This window comes from Rhinichthys klamathensis, unplaced genomic scaffold (genome assembly GCF_029890125.1).
Source record: "Rhinichthys klamathensis goyatoka isolate OS25496 unplaced genomic scaffold, OSU_Roscu_1.1 h1tg000230l_1, whole genome shotgun sequence".
NCBI classification, from domain to species: domain Eukaryota; kingdom Metazoa; phylum Chordata; class Actinopteri; order Cypriniformes; family Leuciscidae; genus Rhinichthys; species Rhinichthys klamathensis.
This window is the reverse complement of record NW_026606754.1, coordinates 469,402-495,720: the sequence shown is the minus strand read 5'-3', so window position 1 is coordinate 495,720 and position 26,319 is coordinate 469,402. Positions and strand designations below refer to the sequence as shown.

The following is a 26,319-nucleotide window of genomic DNA, read 5'->3' as shown; positions in this document are numbered from 1 at the left end:
TTTGATTATTTGTACTTATTTTATTACTGACTGCTTACTTGTCTTTAATAATGTTTTAAATTCACATTACTTGGGCTGGTAGTTTTTGTTGTTTTAAAATTGTAGTAAAGAATTGATACTTCCCTGGTGTCTAAACATTTGACCCACTGACCCAATCCTCAGCACTGAGCCCTGCTGGAGCGGCTCTAAATATGTGCTGTGCTATTAAATGAAAGATAAAATATGACAGAGCAATAGAATGAACAGTGAAAGTAACAGAAGCTCATACAATGCATTTTAGATTAATTAAGCATGAAAATAACTGAAGGAACTATATATTTAATGAACAAATTAAACCAATATGATTTATGTTATTTTGGTTTCTCTACCAATACATTTAAAAAATTACAAATGCAGTGAAAATACAGGTATCGGTGAGTAACAAAAATGAAAGTATCGGTATCGTACTTGTTCTGGAAAAAGTGGTATCGGTGCATCCCTAATATATATATATATTTTTTTTACTTTTCTTTTTCTAATCCGAAAAATTACCCGATCCGTGGTTCAAAAACGGCAAATGATCAGAACAGTGAATTTTGTGATCCGTTGCACCACTATCAGGGATACATGACACATGAGCGTAGGTTCTTACATTGCCCTTCTCCTTCAGTGCATTAGCGAGATTGCAGTACGCATCAGGAAAGTGTGGCTGCAGCTCAATGGCACGACGGTAGGTGTCGATGGCCAGGTCGATCAAACCCTGCTCGTAGTACACGCAAGCCAGGTTCCCATGAACAACAGCATGGTTCGGGCTCAGGCTGAGGGCACGCAGATAACCTGCAACAGCTCTGTGGGGGAAACATGATGTGAATCAGACTGGCTGAGAGGCAAACTCAGGGTTCGTACGTTAAAACGAAATTCCAGGACTTCAAGCACTACTTTTTTGGTTTTCAAGGAATACAATCAGAGATCTCACTAAGCAAACAATATTTTTAATACCTTCGAATTCTACAAAAAAGGTAAAAAGATCAATAAAAAATATACCAATAAAACAAAATGGTACAAAGAAAGTGCAGCACATGCAATGACTGTGGAAACATTAATCATTGAAAGGGTACTATGACTAAGATATACTTTTCTTATTCAAATTGATTTTTTTTCTCTCATGAATATATGATTGACCTGAAGAATGAAAGCTGTATCATATACCTGGATCAGAGTTTCCGCTAGAAAAAAATGGTGCCGGTCAAAGTGACATTTACGGACATTTTGATGATATGCCGGTCAAATATCGCCTCTTAATTAGTCAAGTTGAGGAAAACTGGAGGCAGGCTATGTAACTTATAAATGACAATCAGGCCGTATAGAATGCAACATGTTATTATTAGCCTAACTTTCAAATAGACAGAAAAAAACATGAACGTCCAATTGGCGTCAATTAACACCAATTGTTTTTTATTATGGTTTCACTTCACACACATTCACTTTTTGAAACATTGAGGCACGGATGTACCTAATACAAATAAATAAAACATCTCCAGTTAACTAGCAGATCATTCATTTAGTTCGCTATTAATTAAAAGATCTAGCGCTAAAATCAGATGTTTTTGAAATCAGGCTGAGCGCTCGTGTCCGCTGCTATCAGTTGCATTGCGCAATCTTCACTCGGACGCGCGTTTCAATCTATCGCCGTTGCGGAGACTCTCTATTCCAGGGATCTCCAACACGTCGCTCGCGAGTACCAGTAGCTCGTGGCCCGATTGGAAGTAGCTCGCCAAGGGGCCGTTCACATATCGCGTCTTTTGCGCGCTCAAGTTCGTTATTTCAAATGTAGGCGCTTGGGCAAGTGCGCTCATAATTGAAGCGACGCGCTCATTTTTTCCAGGCGCAGCGAGATGAAAACACCTCAACTTTTCAGAATGCCGCGAGCACGCCGCAGGTCATGTGACAAGAACCAACCAATCAGCTTCACCCTTTCCGTAAAAAAAATTGAAAGCTCAGTCAACATGAAAGATGGGGCGGGAGTGCACCCAAACACCCGGGTGTTTTTCTCTTCTCCGTAAATAAATCGTGTAGCAGAGCTACAGCAAGCATTTTCGGTAGTGGAAATCCATTAGCTACTAAAACTTCTTTGTCGTTGTGGAGAGCATATGGTTGCATAGCAACGACACACGCCACGGGAAAATCAGACCGAATTTTACTATTAATAATAAAAGATAAGCTAATGTGCATTGTAAATGTCCGTAATTTATCTTTTTTTACTCATTCTTTTTTATAAAAATGATTTAAAGGCTGAAATATGTGAGGTTTTCTTTTTATAAAACCTTTTTTGTCAAAACTGGTAGATAACATGTTGCAAGACACTCCTTTAAAATCTGGCCATCATTTTTAATGTTATTATTTTAATGTTTATTTAAACAAAAAGAGCATATTGATGCTATTTTTTTGTTATTTGCTGGTTTTCGACATATAACTTGGTGAATTGATTTTATTTAGTAGTATTTTTTTAACCGGATTCTGTGATAACGGTGATCATTTTGGTCACTATAGTCATGAAAGGAAATTTTCATGCCATTTCATCTCTAGTTGTGATGCACTATAAAATCAACTATAATTATGTGTTTACAGTATAATATGCAAAGTACAATTTTCTATAAAAAATTAATCTCTGATTCTGTTCTTTTCTCTGACATTTAAGGGTGATATACGGTATATAGGCCTACAAAAACTCTTTTAGGTCTAAAACAGTTTGGATCGCTGTTAATATGAGTTATGAGACATTATTTAGGAGATTTAAGTATTGTATTACATGAGTAGCTCTCGGCCACTTTCATTTTTAAAAAGTAGCTCTCAAATGAAAAAAGGTTGGAGACCCCTGCTCTATTCATTCCGGTGAAATCACAAAATAAAATGCACACAAACGTGTCCCTGCTTGATATAGGCAGTAACCACTGATGAACATAGGCTATCCAGTTTTGATGAGAGAAAAAAAAAAAACCTGTAGCCTACGAGTGCGTGGATTAGAACCACTGATATCTATATAATGAGATGTTCCTGATTCACCGTCGTCCGTCGCGTCTGGCCTCTGAAAACAGCTTTTAAGGCTTGCCTGCCTGGGGCCTGGCCATATTTGAAACGTCTCACTCAATCGTTCGTTGTTTAGGTCTATATTACAGCCGTTTTAGGCGTGCGCTTTATTTGAAATGCAGCATGCGATGTTGTTTAATAACTTTCAAAGGGTAGAGGCTGTTCCTTTATAACATAGCCAAAGGTCGGTGTATTTTTGCTTTATACATTTTAGCTTATTCTCAAATTCATATTGTGTTAGGGGGGCGGGATTAGTACGCAATTTTAATTGGACAATTTGACCGGAGAGATTGAATTTTGTCGGACATTTAATTTTTTTCCCGGCCAATGTCCATTAATTACCGGACAACGGAAACTCTGACCTGGATATTTATATGAGAAATTTCATGCAGAATGGCTCTATATCTATATCAGCATTAATTTTGCGTGAAAAGATTGTTTTATCAATCAAATTAAACACTAATTTCACATATTGAAGCCCTTTTCAAGTACGTTTTCATAAATATGGCTGTTTTCCAGGACTGTAGTCCAGGAACTGTAGTGACAGAAGAAGATGTGAAGTGACCGTTTACCTGTCAAAGATACGAGCCTCTTTCAGAACGTTGCCCAAGTTGATGTAAGCATCCAAAAAGTTTGGGTCCAAGGTCACTGCCTGTAAACCCATTGAACAGTCCATGTGAACATTGCGTTCATTCATATCCTTTACCAAAGTGGGATTGTCATACACAACCAACCTTCTCAAAGTGATGTATAGCCAGCCAGATCTCTCCCTGGGCGTTGAACACGCAGCCCAGGTTACTCCAGGCCACGGCGAAGTTTGGCTGCGTTTCAATTGCTTTCAGGTAACAAGCCTTGAACAGGTTAACAGTAAAAAAACAAAAAGAAAAAAAAAAAAAACAGGAGGAAGAGGAGGTAGAGAGAAGAACGGAGAGTAGACAGGGGAGGGGGTTGTAAAAGAAAAGAAACCAAAAGATCAAATAAAAAGGAAGAAAAAACAAAAAGGGCAGACAGAAATAGTGTTAGTATCTGTTCTCACAAAAAGCAAAAAGTGAGTCTGCAGCATGGGCTCGCGTGCGCGAAATCTGCCGCGCTAAGCTGCACACTTTTCCTACGCTGCGCAAATCCAACCAACACCTACACTCAGACTTACATTCTTCAGTTATGCAGTTTCAAATTAACTTTATACGACTAGAAAAAACCCCACATTGAGTGCCAAGAAGACAGCTTTGGATCGTTGACCTTACACGACCTTTCAATTCCCACAACCTTAAATGCAAGTGCGGTGTGCAGGTGGAGGTCCCTGTAATGCAAGCGCACAAAGCCACGCGGGCAACCCGCACTGAGATTGCCGCTTGCGCAGTTTCCGCTAGCGCCCGCATTCGCCTGCGCTAACGCCAGCTCAGGGTGAAGACTGCAGACCTGGAGCGATCCCACTCCCAACCAGACTGGCACACGAAACTATGAAACTCTCTACCCTTTGAGGCATTCGACTAGAGCTCGTTTCCCACGGCCAAATCCATTAAAACCCTAACGGAGATGTTCGTTTGAGAGTTAGCACTGTGCCAATAGAGTCATGTTTAGGGCTGTGTAGCCACTGGGTGCCATGCTAGCAGGAAAAGGGCGTGCAGGTCTGCAACCCGCAAGCCGGGGGTCGAGGGAAGGGGAAAGTGCGGTTCAAGCGCGCGCGTTTTGGTCGCGGTTTTGTCGCTGCGCAGCCCTTGCGCCGCTGCAGACTCACAGCGCGTCATCTGCAAAAATAAATCATAATCCAAAACTGAACAGGAAAAAAATATCAACAAGTAAGAGAGTTAGAGGGTTCTTACTGTGCTTTTTGTTTTTGCATACAGCATCCAATCATTTGTCTTTGCTAATAAAACTTGGGTTTTGTTACCAATACTATGGTTTTGTTTTTCCTTGTTTTTTGGTTCTTCTTCAAAGGAAGCCACAAGACAGAAGAACTCAGGCATTGGAGAAAGGTGTTTTTCTTTCTGTTTTGTTACAAACCCGTTACCATATTTTTGGACTTTGTCTGGGGGGGGGCGGCCACAGCTGGAAGAGGAGAAGACTGATAGTCCTAGTGTTCCTGTCCACCGGACCGCACCTACGCAGGAATACTGTCACCCACCTGAAACCTTCTAAATAACAATATCAGTGGTGGAAAACCAAAAGAGACAAAATAAGAAAACAAGAGCGTTAGTAAAAGTTTGACATTTCATATCGATATCAAAACTTGTATTGACAAAGCAAAACAAGTAAGACAAAAAAACGAAAAAAGGAGAAAAAGAAATATAAAAATGACCTAACATCAGTTTAAACCCATGCAATGAAAAGGGTTTTACATTTTTTTTACAAACAGGAATATGTTCGCAAGGGAGTGAAGAAAGGCTTTGAGTTGAGATTTACACACAGACTCAAACTGTTCATAACCGTTCCACATTTCAAATACAGGTAAAAGAGGAAGGCGAACTGGCTTGATCTTACCCAAATGAACTGATCACATTGCTCTGGGAATATTATTAATAAATCAGAACATACAAGGGGGAAGAAATGTAATCATTTTTCCTTTTCTGTATTCTTTGTTTACATGGTTTAATACCTTTATCCTTTCCTGCTTTCTTGACTCCTGGCCAATGGATAAGGGGGGGAGAAAAAAAGCCTTGGTGTTTAAGGACTTCATACTCATCTAGAAGCCTCCACAGCTCTGAAATAAAGAGGTCAACGCTTGTGCCGCGCGTGTATAATTCTCTCTCTCTATCATGGTGTCTGACGCGTGCAGTGGAGTGCAAATAGCGATCTGTCTGCCTGGCACAGCCCAGGGCTGATACACAGTGTTGGGAACATATAAACCCTCCCGAACCCAGTTAGCCACATTTCAAAGGGGGAAAAACAGGGGGATGTGGAGTTGAACTGAGGGAAAACAGGCCGAAATATACAAGCTCCAGTCAAATTTCACCGTGAAGCCCTTGAGAAGCAGCTTTTGGCTCGACTGAGGGGTCAGACAGACAGTTCGAAGCGCGCACACTCCACGGGCCCTAAGCGAGCGCGCGGGGTTGGGAGCGACAGAGCAATTGGGGGGCCGCTGGCGCCCTCGTACTCTTCCCCACTCCGCACCCCTGGGCACCAAATAAGAGGGCTTCAAACCATCAGAAGGAGAACTCTCTCCACAACATCGTGATAAACTCCCAAAGACCCAACAAAATCATTAACGGCCACGCTGCCTCAAAGTAGACGTTTACTAGGGCCTCGTAAAGCTGGAGAAGCAAATCCAAATCCAAGCTTAGTCTCTTCAACTTTTGAAGGCGATTAATGGTTTTGAATAAGCTGAATTAACAGAATTATACATGGTTACGGGTTAGAAGCCATCTTATTTTTTGCACAGCAAATACCACTACCTTCATCAGTCCATTTATTTGCCCCCTAAAGACCGAGCCAGTGAAATCCCTCCGAGAGACTACAGGGAAGAAGAAAAAGCATGCCAAAACTGCAGCATGTGTTTTAGGAGCCCCCGTTTGGTAAGACACAGAATAGCCCAGCCTTTCTTCCTTTGTGTGGGGGTGAGCGAGGGCTGGCCGGGGCCAGGATGAAGAAGTGTTTGGACTGAGAGAAGCGTTGGAGTGAGAGAGGGGTGGACAGAGGGGGCGTGTCTCTAATCTAGCCATCCAAAATGAGGAACAAAACAAAACAGCACGTGAGAAGAGGGTAAAGGGGTCTTAACCTTGTTTAATAATAATAATAAAAAATTTAAAAAGAGATTGTTTTTGACTAGTTAGGTGAGATGCAGGTGGCTTTGGTTCACTCTGCTGATCTACTGAGGCTAGACCTGTAGTCTAGACCTGTAAAGAGTGCTGACGTGGGGACATAAAATGAGCAGCACGCTCTTAAGTGTGCCGACTAGCACTTACTGGGGGGGGGGGGGTCGGGGGGGGTCGGGGGAAGCTCAACACTCACTCCCAAAGTACAAGAATGGCTAGGTGTCTGACAGGGGGTTATGAGCTAGAGCTATGAGTTTATACTAAAGAAACAAAAGAAATCATTATGTAAACGTGCAAGGGCCGACATATTTAGACATACCTTTGCCTCTTCAAGACGCCCAAGCGCCTTCAGCAGGTTACCCAAGTCACTGCGAACACAATATAGATCCTGCAATAAAAGAGAGAGAAATAATCAATACTCAGCTAATAAACACAAAACACACTAGGGCTGAGCCATATATAATATTTTCGATGTATGCAATATTTTCTTAAAATAGACTTTGATTTTGGTGCTCTTTTTATAGGTTGAAATTGTTCAATTTGAAACCTGGCAAACTCCCTGTATGTCATTTTAAATATTTTATTAATATAAATAATAATACATAAGTGATACTGAAATGGTTAGATATCATTCTTACTCTGTTTATTAAGTGAAAAACGGGATGACTATCTTTTTAATTAAGCAGTGTTCGACATTGACGCTTGTCCGAGACAAGTGTATTTTTTGAAGAGGCGAGTAAAAGTAAATCTTACTTGCCTGGCTGGACAAGTACCCTGATTACAACGTCAATAACAAAATAAATAACTAGGGAATCACCAAAACGTGGTGATCGATAGTGAATAATATTATATGTGACCCTGGATCACAAAACCAGTCACAAGTCGCACGGGTGGATCTGTGGCAATAGCCAACAATACATTGTATGGGTCAAAATTATCGATTTTTCTTTTATGGCAAAAATCATTATGATATTAAGTAAAGATCATGTTCCATGAAGATATTTAGTACATTTCCAACTGTAAATATATAAAACATGTATTTCCGTGAGTGAATGCAGCACAGTCGCCAACATAAATGCACAACTTTAAAGGCGAATTTCTCAATGTTTAGATTTTTTTGCACCCTTAGATTTCAGATTTTCAAATAGTTGCATCTCGGCCAAATATTGTCATATCCTAACATATCCCATCATTGGAAAGCTTATTTATTCAGCTTCCAGGTTATGTATAAATCTCAATTTCAAAACATTGACCCATGTGACTGGTTTTGTGGTCCAGGGTCACATATAATGTATAAAGTACTGACGGTAACGCTGTTGAGGCTCGCACAGCCTCTCGAGGAGAAATCGAAACAAACGAGCGCAGCTCACACAAAGAAACACAGCAAACATACTGCGGTAACAATTCAACATGTGGGGTTTTTATATTTATAACTTATGATAGAGTTAAGCTAACATCACACGACCAAGAGTGCTGTTTTCCTGAATACCATCACGAATGAAAATGTGACACTGATTTCATACAACAGTTCAACATTTATTTTAAGCACATTTAAAAACAACACAAGTTGGCCAAAGTGCTGTACATGTCTACAAATTACTCAAACATTACTCAACACAAAACAATGGCTCAATATACAACACTGATCAGTGTCCCCAAACCTAGGGGCAGTTTCCAGCATAGACTTAAACCGTTCTAACGAGTCACAGGATCTGATATGCAGTACCAGGGTTCCTACGGGTTTCTTCAAGTTAAATTCAAGTCTTTTTAAGACCTTTTTAAGACCATTTATATAAAAAATGAATACCTATTTCACGTCCCTACCAGCAAAGAAAAACAAATTCCTTCAACTTGTGTTCATTTATTTTTCAAATGTGGAATGGGTAAAAGATGATAAGCCAAGCAGGTGTGAAAAATAAAAACATTTCAGTAGGCCACAAGAAAGTTTGCCGAAGAATGTTGTTGTTTTTTTAACATTAGCTAGCTACTTATTCCATGCTGGGAATATGGGGAACTGAGACACCCCTGAACAATAAACATCGAAAATCATAATAATCGTGGTTGACAAATGAAACTTTTGAGGAAAAGTTACATACAGCAGTGTTCATTTGGCAGCAAATTTTGATTTAGTCTCAGTCTTTTGACTAAAAATATGACAAACTAATTTTAGTCATATTTTAGTCATCTGAATTGTTTTAGTTTTAGTCTAGTTTTAGTTGACGAAATATAATGAGATTTTAGTGATTTTTGATTTCGTTTTTTTAGATTTTCTAAATCTACTGTAAACTAAATCTACAGTAGATTTAGTCGACTAAAATATAATGGGTTTAGGTAAATTGTAATGCGTTAATTTAGAATTTCTCTAAAATTTCCAAACCCATACACTCCCGGAGAAAACATATATTAACCTTTTAATATGAATGATTTTTAAGTTTGAACATGCAATACAGATACAGATTTAACTACTGTGACTTAAAAAAAATATCTTAAAATTAAATAAAACCACTTTTACTAAAGTAAAACACAGTCTTCTTTTCAATTAATGATATATGCATTCTTTATAACAACTTACATACATCATCCTTTATTCTTTCAAGTAGACAATTATTTGTATGAATTAAATATTATTAATCCTTATTAAAGCTATTAACAAACAGTGAATGCTTTTCTCTTTTTATTTTGTTGCTTGATCAAAATTAATGACACAGACCGCATTGTGTTTATTGCCACTGTCACTTTAAGACATCGGCTCATGTCCAATGACATGCAGATACGATTGCACTGATGCACACCCGATGCAACTGTTTAACATAACCGACATAGTTTACATGAATACTGTCCAAACCGGACATTTAGACATAATGTTGTGTGTATTTGTCCATTCAGACACGAAAGAGAGCTCAGTTCAGTACCCGCGCGCTGTGTGGTGTCTATGTGCACGGCTGCACGCTTCGGGTTGGTGCGTGGTTGGTTTACATTTTTAACATTTTCAAAGTCAATGATGTTCGTAGCGTGATGTTCGGTAGCGTCTCATAGTTTTTGTCATTCAAAACTAGGTTTTATTTAGGTAGCGTCTCGTCTTCATCAGAAGAATGTCGTTAAAGAAAAGTTTTCGTCATTATATTCGTCAATGAAATACACTGACATACAGCACAATTTTTAAGACCCAGACATCAAAATTTAAGACTTTTTAAGGTATTATTTCCAAATAATAAGGTATTTTCATAAATTCAATGCTTTTAAGTCTTTTTAAGACCCCGCGGGAACCCTGAGTACGGGTGGGCCATATGAGCAAAAGTATCACGGTATTTTTCACTCTCCGGACGATATCGATATTATATTGCGATATGAGAAGAAAAAAAAAAATGGGAATCACATTTTAGTACACCTTAGTTAAATTACAGGCAAAATATGTATTTTAACCCTATAACTAGAAAAAGGTGAGGGATTTAATTGGACATAGACCTGAAAAATCTTTTTTTATTGTGCCATTGTTCTTCTCAAAATGTGCAAACGTGCAACATGAGGTAGGCCTGAATTCAATAGTTATCTCTTTCCACTTTTTATTTTGCAGGGGTCAAAATAATTCCTTCGTTAATAATTCGTAAGAGGAGTGACACTGGAGTTTGGTTTATTGAATACGTTATAATCAATATGAAATAGTGTGATTTCAGAGAGGTTTGACACTTAGGCCTAATTGAAGACAACATCATGTATACTGACCAAAAGAGAGAAGAAGTTGAACAAAACAATATAACTGCTAAATTTGAATTATGAATATCTAACGGTATTCTCGGTATCGCAAAATCCATATCATGGTACAACTTAATACCAGTAGTCACGTTCATACCGGTATAGCGCCCACCCCTAACATGCAGTGGAAGACTTTTCCACAGACGTGGGGCTGCCACAGAAAATGCACCATCTCCCTTGGTTTTCAACTGTGATTTGGGAACATGTAAGAGCAAACTCTGGGATGATCTTAGGGGTGGAATAATAATCCTGAAACAGACGTGCTATATTGGACTCTAGGCTTGCTACGAAGCGCTCTTGTAAAAATTGGTTGCAATCTGAAAAATCACCGATAGAGGCCGCTAAAAAATTCATATAGCACCTTTAAATAAGTTCAGTGATGTTTCATTTTGTTGTAAAAAAGTAATTAATTTAGTTCATATATATATATATATATAGAGCGGCTCTGGAGAAAACCGTGATGTCATCGTCCAGCTCAGCTCAGTTCTCATATAATGGTGTCAATGCAGGAGAACAATAATATTGTTGAGCATTAAATGAATGTTAGATGTAAGGCAGAACTCACAGGGTTGTACTGGAGAGCGGAGACGTAAGCCTGAACGGCTCCCTCCATGTCTCCGGCTGCCACCAGCGCGGCTGCCAGGTTGATGTATCCGTCGATGAAGTCCGGCTTGAGGCGGAGCGCGTGGCGGTAGTGCTCGATGGCCTCCTGTAGTTGACCCCGCTCCTTGTACACATTGCCCAGGTTAGAGTAAGCCTCGGCCAGCATGGGGTTCTGCTTGATGGCCAGCGTGCTGAAGTGGGCCGACCTGCAGACACAGCCAAAATTAGGAGGATGAGACTCGACATGTTCCCGTTATATCCAACAAACGCACTCCCTGTACTGTTCTCATAAAGAAGCGGTCCGGGTTATTTCTGGACATGCTATCAATTACAGCTATCTTTAAATGTTATACCTTCGGAAACCGTCTCGTATTTTCAGCCCACTTGTTTCTACTGCAAGTGTGCTTTCCATTCATTGCACAGTGTGGATGGGTCATAATTATTGTCTGTGGAAACTGACAGCAAGCCATAGAAAAGAAAACGAGTTTGAATTGTCATAATTATTAGGGCTGCAACTAGGGATGTGACGGTGAGGATATTTTCCCACCGGTTAATCGACGTGTGACAACACCGGTAATACCGGCATCACCGGCAGGGCCATTTAAATGGCTAATTTAAAGGCAAACGTAAAATGCGCAGGTTTGCATGGGCAGAACAGCACCAGTCACGTAACTGAAAACTATGAAAGCCGTGTGACCGGCCAACCAGTAAAAAAAAATATATATATACATTAAAAGAAATGATTCCCTCTGATTTTCTGTTTCATTAATAAAATTTTGACTACTCGCAGCAGTCTCGCATGCGCTTTGAGCTCGTGTGGATTGCACGTAAAAAATGAAGTTAACGAACAACCTTGATCCATCAGGAAACGCCATGGTCGCTGAAATCCGACATTTTGCCATAATTTGTGTGTGTTACGGTTTGTTAAAGCCCAAAAGAGAACTCGATACTTGTGTAATAGGCAGGACTTACAGCGCGGTCTCTTTAGTCTTAAAAGCATTCACATTAATAAGAGCGTGATCATACAACGCTAGTCAACGGGTAACAGAAAAAAAACGGATACTGCGTATATATATATATATATATTTTTTTTTTTTACGGACCAGTACGGCACACGTGATTCGTGAATTAACTGCTAAATGTAACCATCATAAAGTGAAAGTTTATAATTTGGACGTGTTATGTCTCACCAATTTAACTGTAGAAGAAGCGGCGAAAATCGGGACTTGCGCGTTCTGTACGCACAGCTGCACACACTCGCAGAGAGAGAGAGAGAGAGAGAGAGAGAGAGAGAGAGAGAGAGAGAGAGAGAGAGAGAGAGAGAGAGAGAGAGAGAGAGAGAGAGAGAGAGAGAGAGAGAGAGAGAGAGAGATGTTTGTCAGTTTTTTCGGTGCGGTCGGTCTTAAAGTGACAGCAGCCTAATATTCCTGCTGTTGTCTGTCATTAATGTTAATAAAACAACAAAACAACACCTTTAACAAATATGAAACCATTTAATTTCTACAGTGAATAAATAGTGTTCTTTTACATTTAGCCTTAATTATTCATTTCTGTACCTGAATAGGACTGTTAGACTTTGTAAATTTGCGCATTTGTTCTTATTTTATTACTTGTTTTAAATAATGTGTGAACTTTATCAGTTAGGCTGAAAAGCAAATTACTATTAGTACTCTTATAAAATTCATTCAGGTATTCATACATTTAAAGGTGCTCTATGTAACTTTTCTACTAGAATGAATCCTTTTTTTATTGCCTGTGTGTGAAGGGGTTGTAATCACACATTACAATGATCCACTTGTCGAGTTTTGCTATTACCTCTGAAGGCCAGTATTCCTATTTCTATGTGAAGTCTCCGGGTCGGATTTACCGCGAAATCCAACGGATGTGACGTGCATGCGCGCTCCCGAGCCGCTCTCCTTATATACAGTCTATTGTAGACGGTCAGGGAGTTACGTCCGGTTAAAGGCGCACGTTTTTCGGCTTATATCTCAGTCAATCTTTGATCAATATTCCCAAGACTCGAATCGTTCGTAGTGCTGGACGGGGCCTTTCGAACGAGCCCACCCCCGAGGTCCAACTCGCCCGGCTCCCCGAGTTATAGCCATTCGAAATCTGGGGTCCCAGCGAACGGCGATCCGGTAGGGGGCATCCCCGAGGCCCGCCACTCTAGCGTTCGGGCAAGGGTTCCCCTGGGACCTCCTCCCCCGAATTTGAGCTCTCTGGGTCTTTGCGTTCCAGAGATACGAGCGATTTTCTTCTGAGATCGTGACGTCACCGGCGTCCGCAATTTTGCAGCGCGCCCGATGGTTTCCTGCTAATATCTCCGCGAAAACACCACCAAAAACTATGGAACTTATATGGTTCTTTTCAGCTCAACTAGATGGTCCCAACGAGCTCGGTGCTCGCCGAATCCGTCAAGTATTCGCCGAGATATTTGCGTAATAGACGGTATTGCCTATGAGTTCGAGCACGAGCGCTCTTGTAAAATTTGGTTGCAATCTGAAACATCACTAGAAGGCCGCTAAAAGTTCCATAGAGCACCTTTAACAATTTTATATGAATGTAAAGAATTCAGAAATGTATATATTTATATACACTACACAAATAATATACAATTAAATGATGCTTGTTTTAAATGTATTGTGCAGCTTTTTAATGGGGCAACAAGATATGACAAAAAATATTTGTCCAACAGTTTATTGATCATTTGTTTCTTCACAGTTTTAAATTCCAGTTATTGTGCGTTTGATGCCAATTCATAGTCCTTGTGCTGTGTGTGATCTAACAGGCACACTTGTTTAAAAACAGCAATAAACTCCAACAAAATAAAGTCATTGTATGCAAATCCACAGCCCTTTATCTACAGATCAAGCATTATAATGTGAATTAGGGCTTTGACTTTTGCCCAAAAATCATATTCGAAGTTCGTTTGTTTATTAATATTCAAATATTAATTACTAATATTTTGACCATTAAATGCTGTGGAGCTAGGGCTGGGCTAAGGGGGCTTAAGCTCCGAATGTTTTAAGTAAAGCCCGAATATTTTGTTACCTTGTCTTTCTCATAGAGCAAAACAACTAATCAGCAAAACAAATGTGAATAAGATTACAGCTGCCGTGATTAACTTACCTAATCATGAAAAGTGCATCGGGTATGCACTTTTCATAAATGTTTATTACAGTTTTATTTATATTTTTACCTCTGCATTAAAGGTACTTGCAACGTGCTTTTGCAGCGTTGAGCATTGTAGCCAATCACAGACATGTCTGTTGAATGAATCGGCCAATCAGATGCGTTTAAATGAGTTCCTGTGCTGAAGATGTGTTTTGCGCGAGCTCACCGTCACCAAGTTCTACACTTTTCGCAAACCTGTCATTATTATTGGCAATAAACTTAAGATGCAAATAAGAGATTCTCGGCAATGTATTTGATATTCTTGATGCTGCTCTGATGCGCTTCATTACGCACCGCTCTGTTTTCATGATGACTAAAAGTTCAGCTGTCTAACGTTAGCTCATCGATGTCCAAATGATTAAAGAAGCCGGGGCTTACCGTTCACAGAAGGATGAACGGGGATGAATTTGCTTTTCAAATTCTCAGGAGTGTAGATTTCGAACTCCTCGTCAGGAGTTGTTGTTGTAGGCGTTGGCGCGGCCGTTGTTTTGATATACAAAATAGGCGCTGCGCTAACCAGGACGCTAACGTCACCTACAGGAGCCCAGATGACCAATAATAGCCTTGCTAATGAGCTCGTGATTCACAACTTCACCAGGCGTGAAAAAGCCTCGGAATCTGAATTGAAAACAATGTTTACAAGCAAACACATTTGCAAAAATTAATGCCCATAACAGGTTCGAATATTAAAGGCTGCCTAATATTCGTTCGAATATCATTTTTTTTTTTTTTTATATTCTAATTCTATTCGAATAACGAAGTTCGGAGTCAAAGCCCTAATGTGAATATTAGGGCCGTAACCGGACGAGGCGCGCGCTGTTTGAATACCGAATGGAGAATGATTGACAGCCGCAGAGGAGGGAAGACGAGTTTCCGTGAACTTTAATTTAATTAAATAGACATCTGTCCCTCACATTAAGGTATGGAATGGCTTCAGATGACTTTGAATATATTCCTGGAAAACGTAATTAGTGCTCGTCTATTTCTTAGGCCTATAAAAGAGTGAAATAACCGCAGTTGTCTGAAACAATCGCTGTTAGATCAATTTATCGCGACAGTCCTTCCTGTTGAGAAATTAGGGCTGGACCCAAATATTCGAATATTCGTTCGGTGTGTTGGTATTCGATTTGAAAATGCAACATTCGAATATTCGTGTTTTTTTTTGTTTTTTTTTGCACACCTGGCATCCCCCTCGAAACGGTTCTCATTCACGCTTGAATATGTTTTACACTATAAAATCTGGTGAAATATAATACTTAACATATAACTTCGTTATAGCTACTTAATAAATATATTTGCTTCTTCTTGGACTACCAAAAGTGTTCCTGCAACGGGAGTATTCTCTGGCTAGAGCGCAGAACAGCGGAGTGTGTATCATGGACAGAAGTGCATGCCTGAGCTTGTGTTTTGGGTTAAGCTGCTGCTTTGACATTGTGGAAAATAGAATAATAGAAACAAAATGTATTATCCTTTTTACCCGTTATTATCAATCTAAATGAATCTACTGCGAAATATTAATAGAAATTTGTGATGTTGTTATTGAAATTGTTATAGCTACCGTGTTCTTTATTTAGACTATTACAGTTCGTTCATTTATTTTTCGTTTGTCTTTATTTAAGTTTCGTTTTTCTATATTTAAATTTCGTTTTTATTTATTTAAATCTAGCCTACATTGTCAGTGAGAATATTATAAGACTATACCTTATTAAAAATACTGCTTAAGTTAAAAGACCTGTGTGTGTGTTTTATATCACTAGCGCAGTGTCCGTTCTCGGAGCATATAAGCTCTGCGGAGCATATGCCGCTTCTTTATTTAAATCTACCCTACTTTGTCAGTAATTTGTTAGTGAGAAAAATATTAGAAGACTTATTAAAAATACTGCTTAAGTTAAAAGACCTGTGTGTGTTTTATATCACTAGTGTAGTGTCCGTTCTCAGAGCATATAAGCTCTGCTCGCGTGAGGCGCGCGCGCTTCCCGCTTGCACTGTTCTGTAGTTTATTAAAAGTTTATTAATTCTGAACGTGTTGCGTCTCGCCTGTCTATCTATATTGCACCAAATACAACACTGCACTCCTTGTGAAGTCGTTTGGATGAACAGTTTTCGAAATAATCAAATTGCAAACGGACAGACCAGGGTATATACAGCAATCCTTAAGTTAAATTTACTACTTTTTAATACCTTTTTTACTACCTTCAGAATTTTTTTTAAAACCATCACCACACTGAATTGCAAGTATTAATCAGCGACCTTTCTATTATTTACACAGATTTTGACATATATAACATACAAAAAAAATAGATTTAGAGACTGTCAGTATTACTAATATTATAGCTACTGATGTCTCGATGAAAATGATTTCCCCCAAAATTTTTAACATTTATTAGGCTTCAAAAAATATAAAAACTTATAATTTAAGTGAACTTAAAACAATCCTCTCTTAAACCCATAATACATGTCATATTTACCTGTGCCATACAGAAATTGAATATGGTTATAAAACAGTCCGCACTGCATAAATTATAAATTAAATATAGATTAATCCTTATCAAAGCTACAAGCGTTCTTTAGTCAAGAGCAGTGAGTAATTTTCTCTGTTCTTTGGGTTAACTTTACTGACACAGACAGAATTAATGGCTCCTGTCACTTTAAGATCTGCCGCTGCTGACAGGATCTCACGCATCTCATTCTCTCACTATTTACTTCCATTTAAGATTTTATTTAACTCATTTAACACGGTTCTTGTGAGGATACTCGACAAAACGGACATTTTGGCATAAATGTGTGTGTTGTTCGTTCAAGCGCGAAAGAGAACTCGATACTGGCGCGCGTCTTTCTATGCGTCGTGTGTCAGGAGGACATTCACTGACAGCGCGTATTGTCATTGTCGCGCATTAAAGCATTTGCGTGAATAAGAGCGTGATCATAATCCTAGCTAAAGGATGACAGAAAGAACGGATGCATTCCTGCGTTAATTGCAAAGCTGGACAAAAATGAATCGCATGAGTTAACGTTGCTGTCAGCACTTGTCATTCATTGCTGACAGAAAATATTGCGGTTTGAAGTGGACTCGTTTTCATGGTAACGTAGGCCTAACGTTACACCGAATGTTTTTTTAGTAACTACACAGTAATGTTCTACATTAAATATTTAGCTAACAGTCTGAAATTATCCTGACCTGAGCTAATTTCCTGAATCAACCAACTCACCTCTCCTTTCTTTCTTTTCATCCATGATGACATTCGTCACCTGTTGTTGTTTCTGGCGTTTCATCACTGGCTGTGTCGCGATCTATTTTTTTTACAGTCTATGGTCGCAACCGCTATACCTGCTCATTAGAACTTTCAGTGAGCTATTTTACACAGGCTTGGTCCTGCTCCTCCGTGGCAATGACGGCGTGCGGTTAAAAATCACAACAAACGAATTTGAAAGTGTCCCCCTTGTCCGCATAGGAAATTACACCCGTGGGTAGGACATCATCCCCAGGCTTCATGAACTTGCGCTCCATGCTTTCACCGACGACGCTAACGTGACGTATGGATCTCAATCACAGTGTGTTGCCAGGACCCGCCCTGCTCTGCTTCTGATAGGCTTGTAACGTTAGTTAGAGCTGCGTTCCTCTCATATGATTGGTAGGTGAAATCAATTGACTCGAAAATATTAAACCGCATGCAAGTTCCCCTTTTTCTTTTTGTCCTCACAGCCGAACGCCGGAGATCCGGCACGGTGCCGGATTATTAAGCCCTGGACACCTGATAGTCTGAAAAAATAATACCTAACTTGGAAAAAATAATACCTCTGAGACCACATTTAACACTTTTAATGGCCTTAAATTTGACAATTTTGATTTATCACTTTTTAATACTTTTTAAAACCCCGCGGACACCCTGACAGACAGACATAGGCTATAGAGATTCCGAAGCTTCGAATATTCGATGTTCATTACTACCGAAGCTCAAAAAATGGTATTCGGACCAGCCCTATGAGAAACCTGACGCACGTATAGATTCTCCTCTGCCATCACATCTGCAAAATCATTTTTTAATGTAAGTTTTACATTTAAGGTAATTTAAATATACCACATATCTCACAAATTTCAACAGGGCATCTTGCTTTAACATTTGTTTTGAATTTCTTCCCAATAGTCCCCCTGTAGTCAATAATTGTATCCATTAAAACTCATCTTTGATCACCCAAATGTAGGGGTGGGCGATATAGCCTCAAAATTATATCACGTTATTTCAAGAATATTTGCGATAATGATATTTATGATGATATAGAAGAAAATATATAGATCAATGTTTTATTTGTGATTGCAGCTGGCAGGCAGCAGCATTTATTAGTGCAAACAAAATGAAAAAAAAAATTCATCCTTTTCCAATGAGTTACTGTCATTATGGTTAGTGCTGCCGCGATTAGTCGACGTAATCAACCATGCAAATTAGTCGACGCCAAACGTGTCGTTTTACTATTGACTGCATATTTATTTTTGGTCTCCCGTCTCAAACGGCTCACTGTAATTCACCTCCACACACCAGTCTGTGCGCTGTGTGTGCCCTGCTGGTTAATCTGCCATCCTCGTCCTTCCCCCTCCCCCGCCTTCACTGCTTTGATATGAAAAGTTGCAGAGGCAGGTGACGGTGCTTTCACATGGGCTCGTTTGCTGCGGTCCGAGTCCGAGCGCGATTGCTCCCGGCGCCCGCGCAGCGTTGGTCTGGTTTCACACTCAACTTAATTCTACCGAACCCTGGTGTGTTTGCGTGCATATTACCTCATCGCAAACGTGCACGGCGCATGATAGAAAACAGAACGCGGGTCAATATATATATATATATTTTCAATTAATTCTGTGCTATTATGCGCAGCTGAGTGAACAACACAGGTGTGTGTGTCGCATAAGGTGGCCTTCTGCTGCTTGCAAACGGACTCTTTTGAGGAGACACTTTCCAAATTTGTTGCCCTGATTCCCCGCGCTAAGCGCAAATACACTGCAGACTCACTCTCGCTCGTATCCAAGGTAAATCATCAACACTATCATCCCTTAAATGTGTTTTATTTAACTAAATACATAATCAGCTAAAACGCGCACCCGAGTCCGTGTTGCTTTCACATTCGCGCGAACCGCGGCACAGGCCCGGTAGTGTTGTCAAAAAAGTCGGTACTTCGGTACCAAGTCGGTACTAAAAAAAATTTACGGTTACGGTACCAGCTTTTCTAGGTACCGAGTACCGGGTTAATCCAGTTCTTGATGCGCTGTCCGAAAGGTGCAGAGTTGCGTCCTCTTCATAAAAACACTGAGACATGGCGACCGGCGGCGCTGCTAATGCGTTGGCTCTGAATCCACTTGTTGACAAGAAAGGAGGAGAGCCACATATGGAAATATGTTGAATTAGGCTAATGTCACGTTGCCATAAAGGGCCGTTCACACGTTCACATAGCACGTTTTTTTGCGCGTGCAAATTTCAAATGTAGGCGCGCGGGAAGCGCACTCATAATAGAAGCGACGTGCAAGCTTGTTTTTCCAGGCGCGTCACTGTTTATGGTTGCATAGCGGAGACACGCGAGAGCGAGCGCTTGTGGAGAGAAGGAGAAAGCGGTGCAAACTGCGCTCTCCGTGATGACGAGGAAGTATCAGCAAATCATTTATTGATTTCTAGCCCTTGCATTAGAAATCAGCTACAGGGTTCTCAAGTTTTGAAGACAGGCAAGAGTGACATTTTTGGCAGTTTTGGATTAAATAAAAGTAGGCTATAGTTAAGTCAAATAAAACATGTTTTATCTGCTGTATAGTTTGGTAACACTACAATAAGATACCATTCATTAACATTACTTAATGTGTTAACATCAACACATTGAGTGAACAATATATTTTTACAACATTAATTAATGTTTGTGAATGTTATTTAATACAAACACTTGATTGTTCATGTTTGTTCACTTCATTCATTGTGCATTAAATAATGTTAAAAAATGTATTAGTATATTTTTAAATTAACCCCAAGGAGAATAATTGCTACAGTATATAACTATGGTTTATTGTTAGGTCATTTTATCTAATGTTATCTAACAAATAGAATCTTATTGTAAAGTGTTTTTAATACTACAGTTTCCATCTTTGTAACTGTGATATACACTTTAATATATGTAAATGTTATCTAAATTAAGCTTTGGTACCGAAATTGGTACCGAGAACCGTGGATTTTCACTGGTATTGGTACCGAATACTGAAATTTTGATACCGTGACAACACTAAAAAAACATGCACGCAAGTGTAAACGCGAGCTGCATATCTGCATATCTGCGTGCCTGCCTGCTTTCAGCGCGATTCATTATAAGGCAGAGCTAAGCGTAGTGGGCTAGTCCAGACTCTTTCAATTCAATTCCAATGTATTTGTATAGCGCTTTTCACAATACATATTGTTTCAAAGCAGCTTTACCTAAAATGCATGAGTGCATCTACTTTAGCCTACAATTCAGTGATGTTATCAGTTATACTTTTCAGAAATGTACATATAAAAAATGTACAGTAAGCTAATGTATTAATTTAAGGCAGAACAAAGAGCTAAATTAAATAATGAATACATGCATGTTTGTTAATAGAGGATTAGATTAGGACTCTGACTAATATGGTATAGCCTAATGGAAATGCAGATACTTATGCTTAGATTGTTAATACATAATGTTTTTCAACAGGTGACATTTTATATTTTGGCCCTTCAGTGTAGTTCAAAATAAAATGGACACAACGAAATGACAATGTTGTTGTTTTTTTAAATTAGTCGTTTAGATTAGTCGACTAATCGAAACATTAGTCGAAAGATTAGTCGTTAGTGGCAGCACTAATTAAGGTGCAATAGTAGTGACAGTCACACAGCATGAGTAGCCTTGGTACAAGTTGGTGGTGTTTTCCCTAGATATTATTTTAAGTAAAAGTATAACATAGCTAATGTAATTTAACTTTGTAACTCTTCAGGAGCCTGCACAATATTGTCACCTAATAAAACTTACCTAAAATTTTAAGTACGAATATAAACAAACAAAAGACAGACCTGCAAACTCCTCAGAGTAAAAAAGGTGACAGTGTCGCGGGGGGGGGGGGGTATGGAGGGTGCTTCCAGTGGCAAAACTCGCCGCTCGGTTGCTAGGATAGTTGCTACAATGTTGTACATGATTGCATACGAGCCAAAAACAATGTCTTAACGATGTTGTGGAGCTGCAATATGGCTTCTATATGTTGCAATATGGTTGCTAGGTAGCTTTAAACGGTTGCTAGGGTGTGGTTACACAGTTACATGTTGTTCTGGATGAACACTATACTGTATAATTATCATAGGATTGGCAAAGGAGAAAAAAGGCAGTAAAATATAAATGAACCATAATGAGCAATACATTTGTTACTGTATTTATTATTCTTTGTTAATAAAAATACAGCTGTTCGTTGTTTGTTCATATTACTTCACAGTGCATTAGGCTAACTAATGTTAACAAACAGAACTTTTAATTGTAATAAGGCTACTAGTAAATAGTGAAATTAACATTACCAAAGATTAATAAATGCTATTTATTTATAAAGATTAAGAAGTGCAGTTTATGAATGGTTAATATTAACTAGTTTGGTGTTATCGATTTGTTATACACCGATTCAGATCTCTTTTGATGAGACAGATGTTGGACAGATCAGTTATTTTAACCATTCATAAAAGTAAATCGGTTCAAATGAGTCATTAGTCCGCGAATCGGACGTGCCATTAGCTGACACACACGCGTTGTGTGATTATCCCAGCAGATCAGGACATCGCACAAGATTTGTCTCAACTCTCAACACAGAAAACATTTAATCACTGGATAGGTTTTTTGTTTATTGAAAATGTGGTTTATGTCAGCTGAATGTGCGGAACGCTTTTCAGAGAGGATAGGGCAATTTTAGTAGGCTGCAATTCACACCCAGCGGTAATTCAGGAAAACAAATCTCCACGTGAAACTTTGGTCTTTTGATCTTTTACTATCGTGTCACTTCTCAATAGATTTTGATTAATATGCGCGATAGAGGGAGAGCAAGGCAGTTTGAATACAGTGAGAGTGCGCACGCGCGACCGGCTCTCTCTCTCTATATATATATATATGCTCGACTTCTTTCAGCGCCCTGTCACGAGCGCAACATAACAAAGCGGTAACTAACGTTAATTGAATCAAGCAAACAACTAGCTGTTGTTTTTGCTCCAAAAAAGCTTGATTTACCTCGAATTTCACATAAGATTCCTTCACGTTATGAGTTTCCATCAGACTTGCGTGGTAGCCAGGTGTCTCATCCAATGGCGATTCTGATGCAAGTGCTAAGATTCCGATTGGCCAAGAGAAAAAGTACTAAGATTCCGATTGGCCCAGAGAAATGTCAGTTATAAGAATTATTCAATAATGTTTCGCAATTCTCGCCTACATGCAGATTAAGGGCAGCCTCATCTGGTTGCCCGTTGACAGCAACATTGCTCAAAAAGTTGCCCTGTGTATCATCACCTTAACTCTCAGACAGGTGTTGTTGTTGTGCACGCTAGGGAACGTAAATGCGCCATACATCACATTGATATCGCGATATGACACTTTTTTATCATGTAAAAATGTATACCTGTGTTATTGTGGACGGTATGATATGGCACACCCCTACCCAAATGACATATTTAAACCTTGAAAAATAATGTCTTCATGCCTTAAAATATCTTGAATGTAACTCGACACCCTTGCCTCATTTAGTATACGCGGTTCTATGAATATGCAAATGAGCCCCGCCTCCACTCACTCACTCAGCTCAGAGATCCACTGGTTGACGATCACACGTTGATCTGATTGGTTACAAGGTCGTTTGTGACGTCAGAAACACCAGCGATTTCAAACCGTGTTTTAGAGACTGTCTTTGGTTCACTGCAGTTTTAAGGAGAAAATACTCAGCAATGCTGTCGACTTATGAACTTACACATGGTTTGTCTTAAAGCATATTAAAAACACCACATAAACTTGATTTTCACAAGATAATGGACAGATCCCTTGAGGCATCCGCGAGGCTGATGACGCTTTGAAGTGACAATGAGTGATCAATTTGATTTCTAAATTCATGTCCCCTTTGAGGCATTAAGGCATTGATTAAAACCCAATCAATAGACCTCGAACACCACACCGCCACCGTGAAGCGTGCCAGACGCCCATCTCACCTGTCAAGCCTGCGACACTGGAAGTGTATGGAGGAGAGCAGCAGCAGAACGCCGGTGTTATCGGGCTCCTGCCTCCACAACTGCATGCAGTGGCGCTCGGCCGCCTCGAAGTCCCCCGACTGATACTCCCGGTGCGCCAGCTCTGCCAACCCTTGGAAGGAAAGCAAACGTTTGGTTGGTTCTGGAGCACCAACACAACCCAGAGGAGGGGGAAACAACATGTTAGAAGAAATGAAAATGAGGTCAAATAATAAAAATAATAAAAAAAGAACAGTGGTGCTGTTAAAAAAAAAAAAAAAAAAAAAAAAAATTAAGTAGTGAAACAATTAATCGCATCCAAAATAAAAGTTTGTGTTAACATAAGTGTGTGTGTATGCCATGGTGTATAATTATTTTGTGTGTATATATATATATATATATATATATAAATACACACATGCATGTATTTAAGAAAAATGTGTTATAAATAATTTTTATATATTTGTGTGAATATACAGTATATACATGCAAATATTTCTTAAATATATACATGAATGTGTGTGTATTATATATATAAAATAATTATACACTGTACTCACAGATTTATTAAGTAAACACAAACTTTTATTTTGGATGTGATTAGGCTAATTGTTGCCCAGCACTATAAATAAAACTATAGTGTGGAACCTTTTTTATGCTGTGTTTTTAACAACAACAACCATCACTGCATAAAACTGCAAATTTCCTAAAACTGGTGGTTCCAGATGCAGATGCAGACATAAAAAAAAGTAGAATTAAAAAAAGAAATTACCAAAGAAAGTCAGCAGCAACTGATGATCTGAAATGACTAAAATTAATGATTTTAATAACCTTTCAAAATTGTTAATAATTTAACTAAAAGTTATAAATTCTAAACTCAGCTGTAAAGGATTAAAAGGAATGAATAGAGATGGAAATGAAATGAGAAACAGAGATGAGGACTGGTATGTAGGAGTATGATGTGATATTATGAACCTGAAAAGGACAGATTAACATATAGGTTGGGTAAAATTCAGAGTTTAAGAATTGGCTTCATTTCATTAGTGTAAAGAGGGACAGAAAGAGGAATTTCCTTGCAGTTTATAATAATTCAACAACACAATCACAAAATGAGGAATTTCATTAATCCAAAAAAGCAAAAGAACGACATGATCTTATTTTGATGCAGTTATTCTTTGGTAAGTTATATGTTTGACGAGGTATCCATCATGGCTCATAAAATTAATACAATATAATTATACACAAGAGGAACCGAAATTAGCCATTTAAACACTGAATATTAACATTTAATGTTTTTTAAATGTTGTATAAAGAAACATCTTTAAATGTTTTCACACTGAAAAATAAATAGGCCTACTTATAACTGCACTACACTAGAATAGTTGGAGCAATTTCTCAGAATTACTTCCCATTTCCATAATGTAAATCGGGCCCTCTTTTCTAACCTGTTTAAATTTAGGAATGGAAATCCTAATGGCACAATCCTGATTCACACACTGCAACTAACGTTAACGTTACTGATTATCGACTATTATCAGATGTTATGAGTGAACAGATCATATTACAAACAGTCGTCCATAAAGTAAACAGTAACAGTAGATGGAAGAGACTCACACTATCGTAACCAGGTTAGTTATTAGCTACTACTTAAATGTTACTAGTGTTGCTGAAATGGTTCATAACTACCATTAATATCTGCACATAAATCTACCTGGACAAACTACTTGACAGTTTAATCATGACACGCATGCAAAGAGGTCAGTATTACAAGAGTTATTAAATCTGCCACAAATAAGCTAGTTTTCAAATGAATAAAAGCGGGAGATTATAACCAACAAAAGCGAAAACTGCCGTTATTGTCATGGTTACCTGTGCTATCAGCCACGTTCCCCACCGAGCTCGCCATCTCTCCTTCACTCTTCACCGAATCCTGCGAGGCGGCGGACAGTGTCGCGATTTAATATGAGATGTAAAATATAAAGGTCTCGAATTTACTTAATATGTTTAAAACCAGATTCAGATATTATGGCGAAAAATCTTCGGTAAACAGCCTGCGGTCTTGCTGCTGCTAGGCTAACACACTACAGGAGAACGCGGACAAATTCACGGAATCTGACGCACACGGCCAACGTCTTGAATCGTTTTTCTCGACGTCACTTGTTCAAATTATATATATCTACGAGTCTAAGAGCTCAAATATAGATGGCTAGTTAAACATGCGAATTTATGTTCGATACTTTCACCATGGCGGAATTTTTAGCTAACAATGGCTTTCCACTCTCCACCGAAATGGCGGATGTGACCGGAACTTCTTTTTCGAGGAGGAGGGGCGTGGATATTAAAAAAGTAGAGCCATAGCGCGCGATTCCTACAGAACTAATATGAAAGCAAATATCGACAAATCTGCGTTATATATCAGATATAGAAAAATAAGAATGTTTAATCATCTATATCGGTTTTTCTTTTCAAATCCTTACAGTGTTTGTGTACTCTGATAATGTACTGCTCTTTGTCTTCTTGCGCTGTATGATTGCGCGAGCAGCACTACAGATCAAATTGCGGTAGATTAAATATGGCCGCGTTCAAACAGGGGTGTGGGTGCAAACAACACACAGTTTAGGCGGGAACTATTTGCACTACATTCCCTCACACCATCTATGTTTGAATTAAAGCAAGATACTACATGTGAATGAAATAAACATTTAAATAATAGATATTAACTTACTTGCCCATTTGATTATAACAGCTGA

General features: G+C 38.9%; 1 protein-coding gene across 4 annotated transcripts in view; it reads right to left on the bottom strand.

Annotated features, from left to right (window-relative positions):
* The window catches only part of ogt.1 (O-linked N-acetylglucosamine (GlcNAc) transferase, tandem duplicate 1), a 44,500-nt gene extending 18,629 nt beyond the window's left edge, over positions 1-25,871 (bottom strand). For 2 of the 4 annotated variants that reach the window (XM_056265178.1, XM_056265180.1), the window contains exons 1-7: positions 25,439-25,871; positions 23,552-23,732; positions 11,137-11,380; positions 7,138-7,206; positions 3,801-3,917; positions 3,639-3,718; positions 632-827 (exon numbers count right to left, since the gene is read on the bottom strand). In XM_056265178.1, coding sequence (XP_056121153.1) covers positions 632-827; positions 3,639-3,718; positions 3,801-3,917; positions 7,138-7,206; positions 11,137-11,380; positions 23,552-23,732; positions 25,439-25,475 — 924 coding nt within the window. In that variant the 5' untranslated portion in view covers positions 25,476-25,871. The remainder of the gene's footprint in view (positions 1-631; positions 828-3,638; positions 3,719-3,800; positions 3,918-7,137; positions 7,207-11,136; positions 11,381-23,551; positions 23,733-25,438) is intronic. The other 2 variants (XM_056265179.1, XM_056265181.1) reach the window with 1 other exon arrangement.
* Between the last annotated feature and the right edge of the window lie 448 nt (positions 25,872-26,319).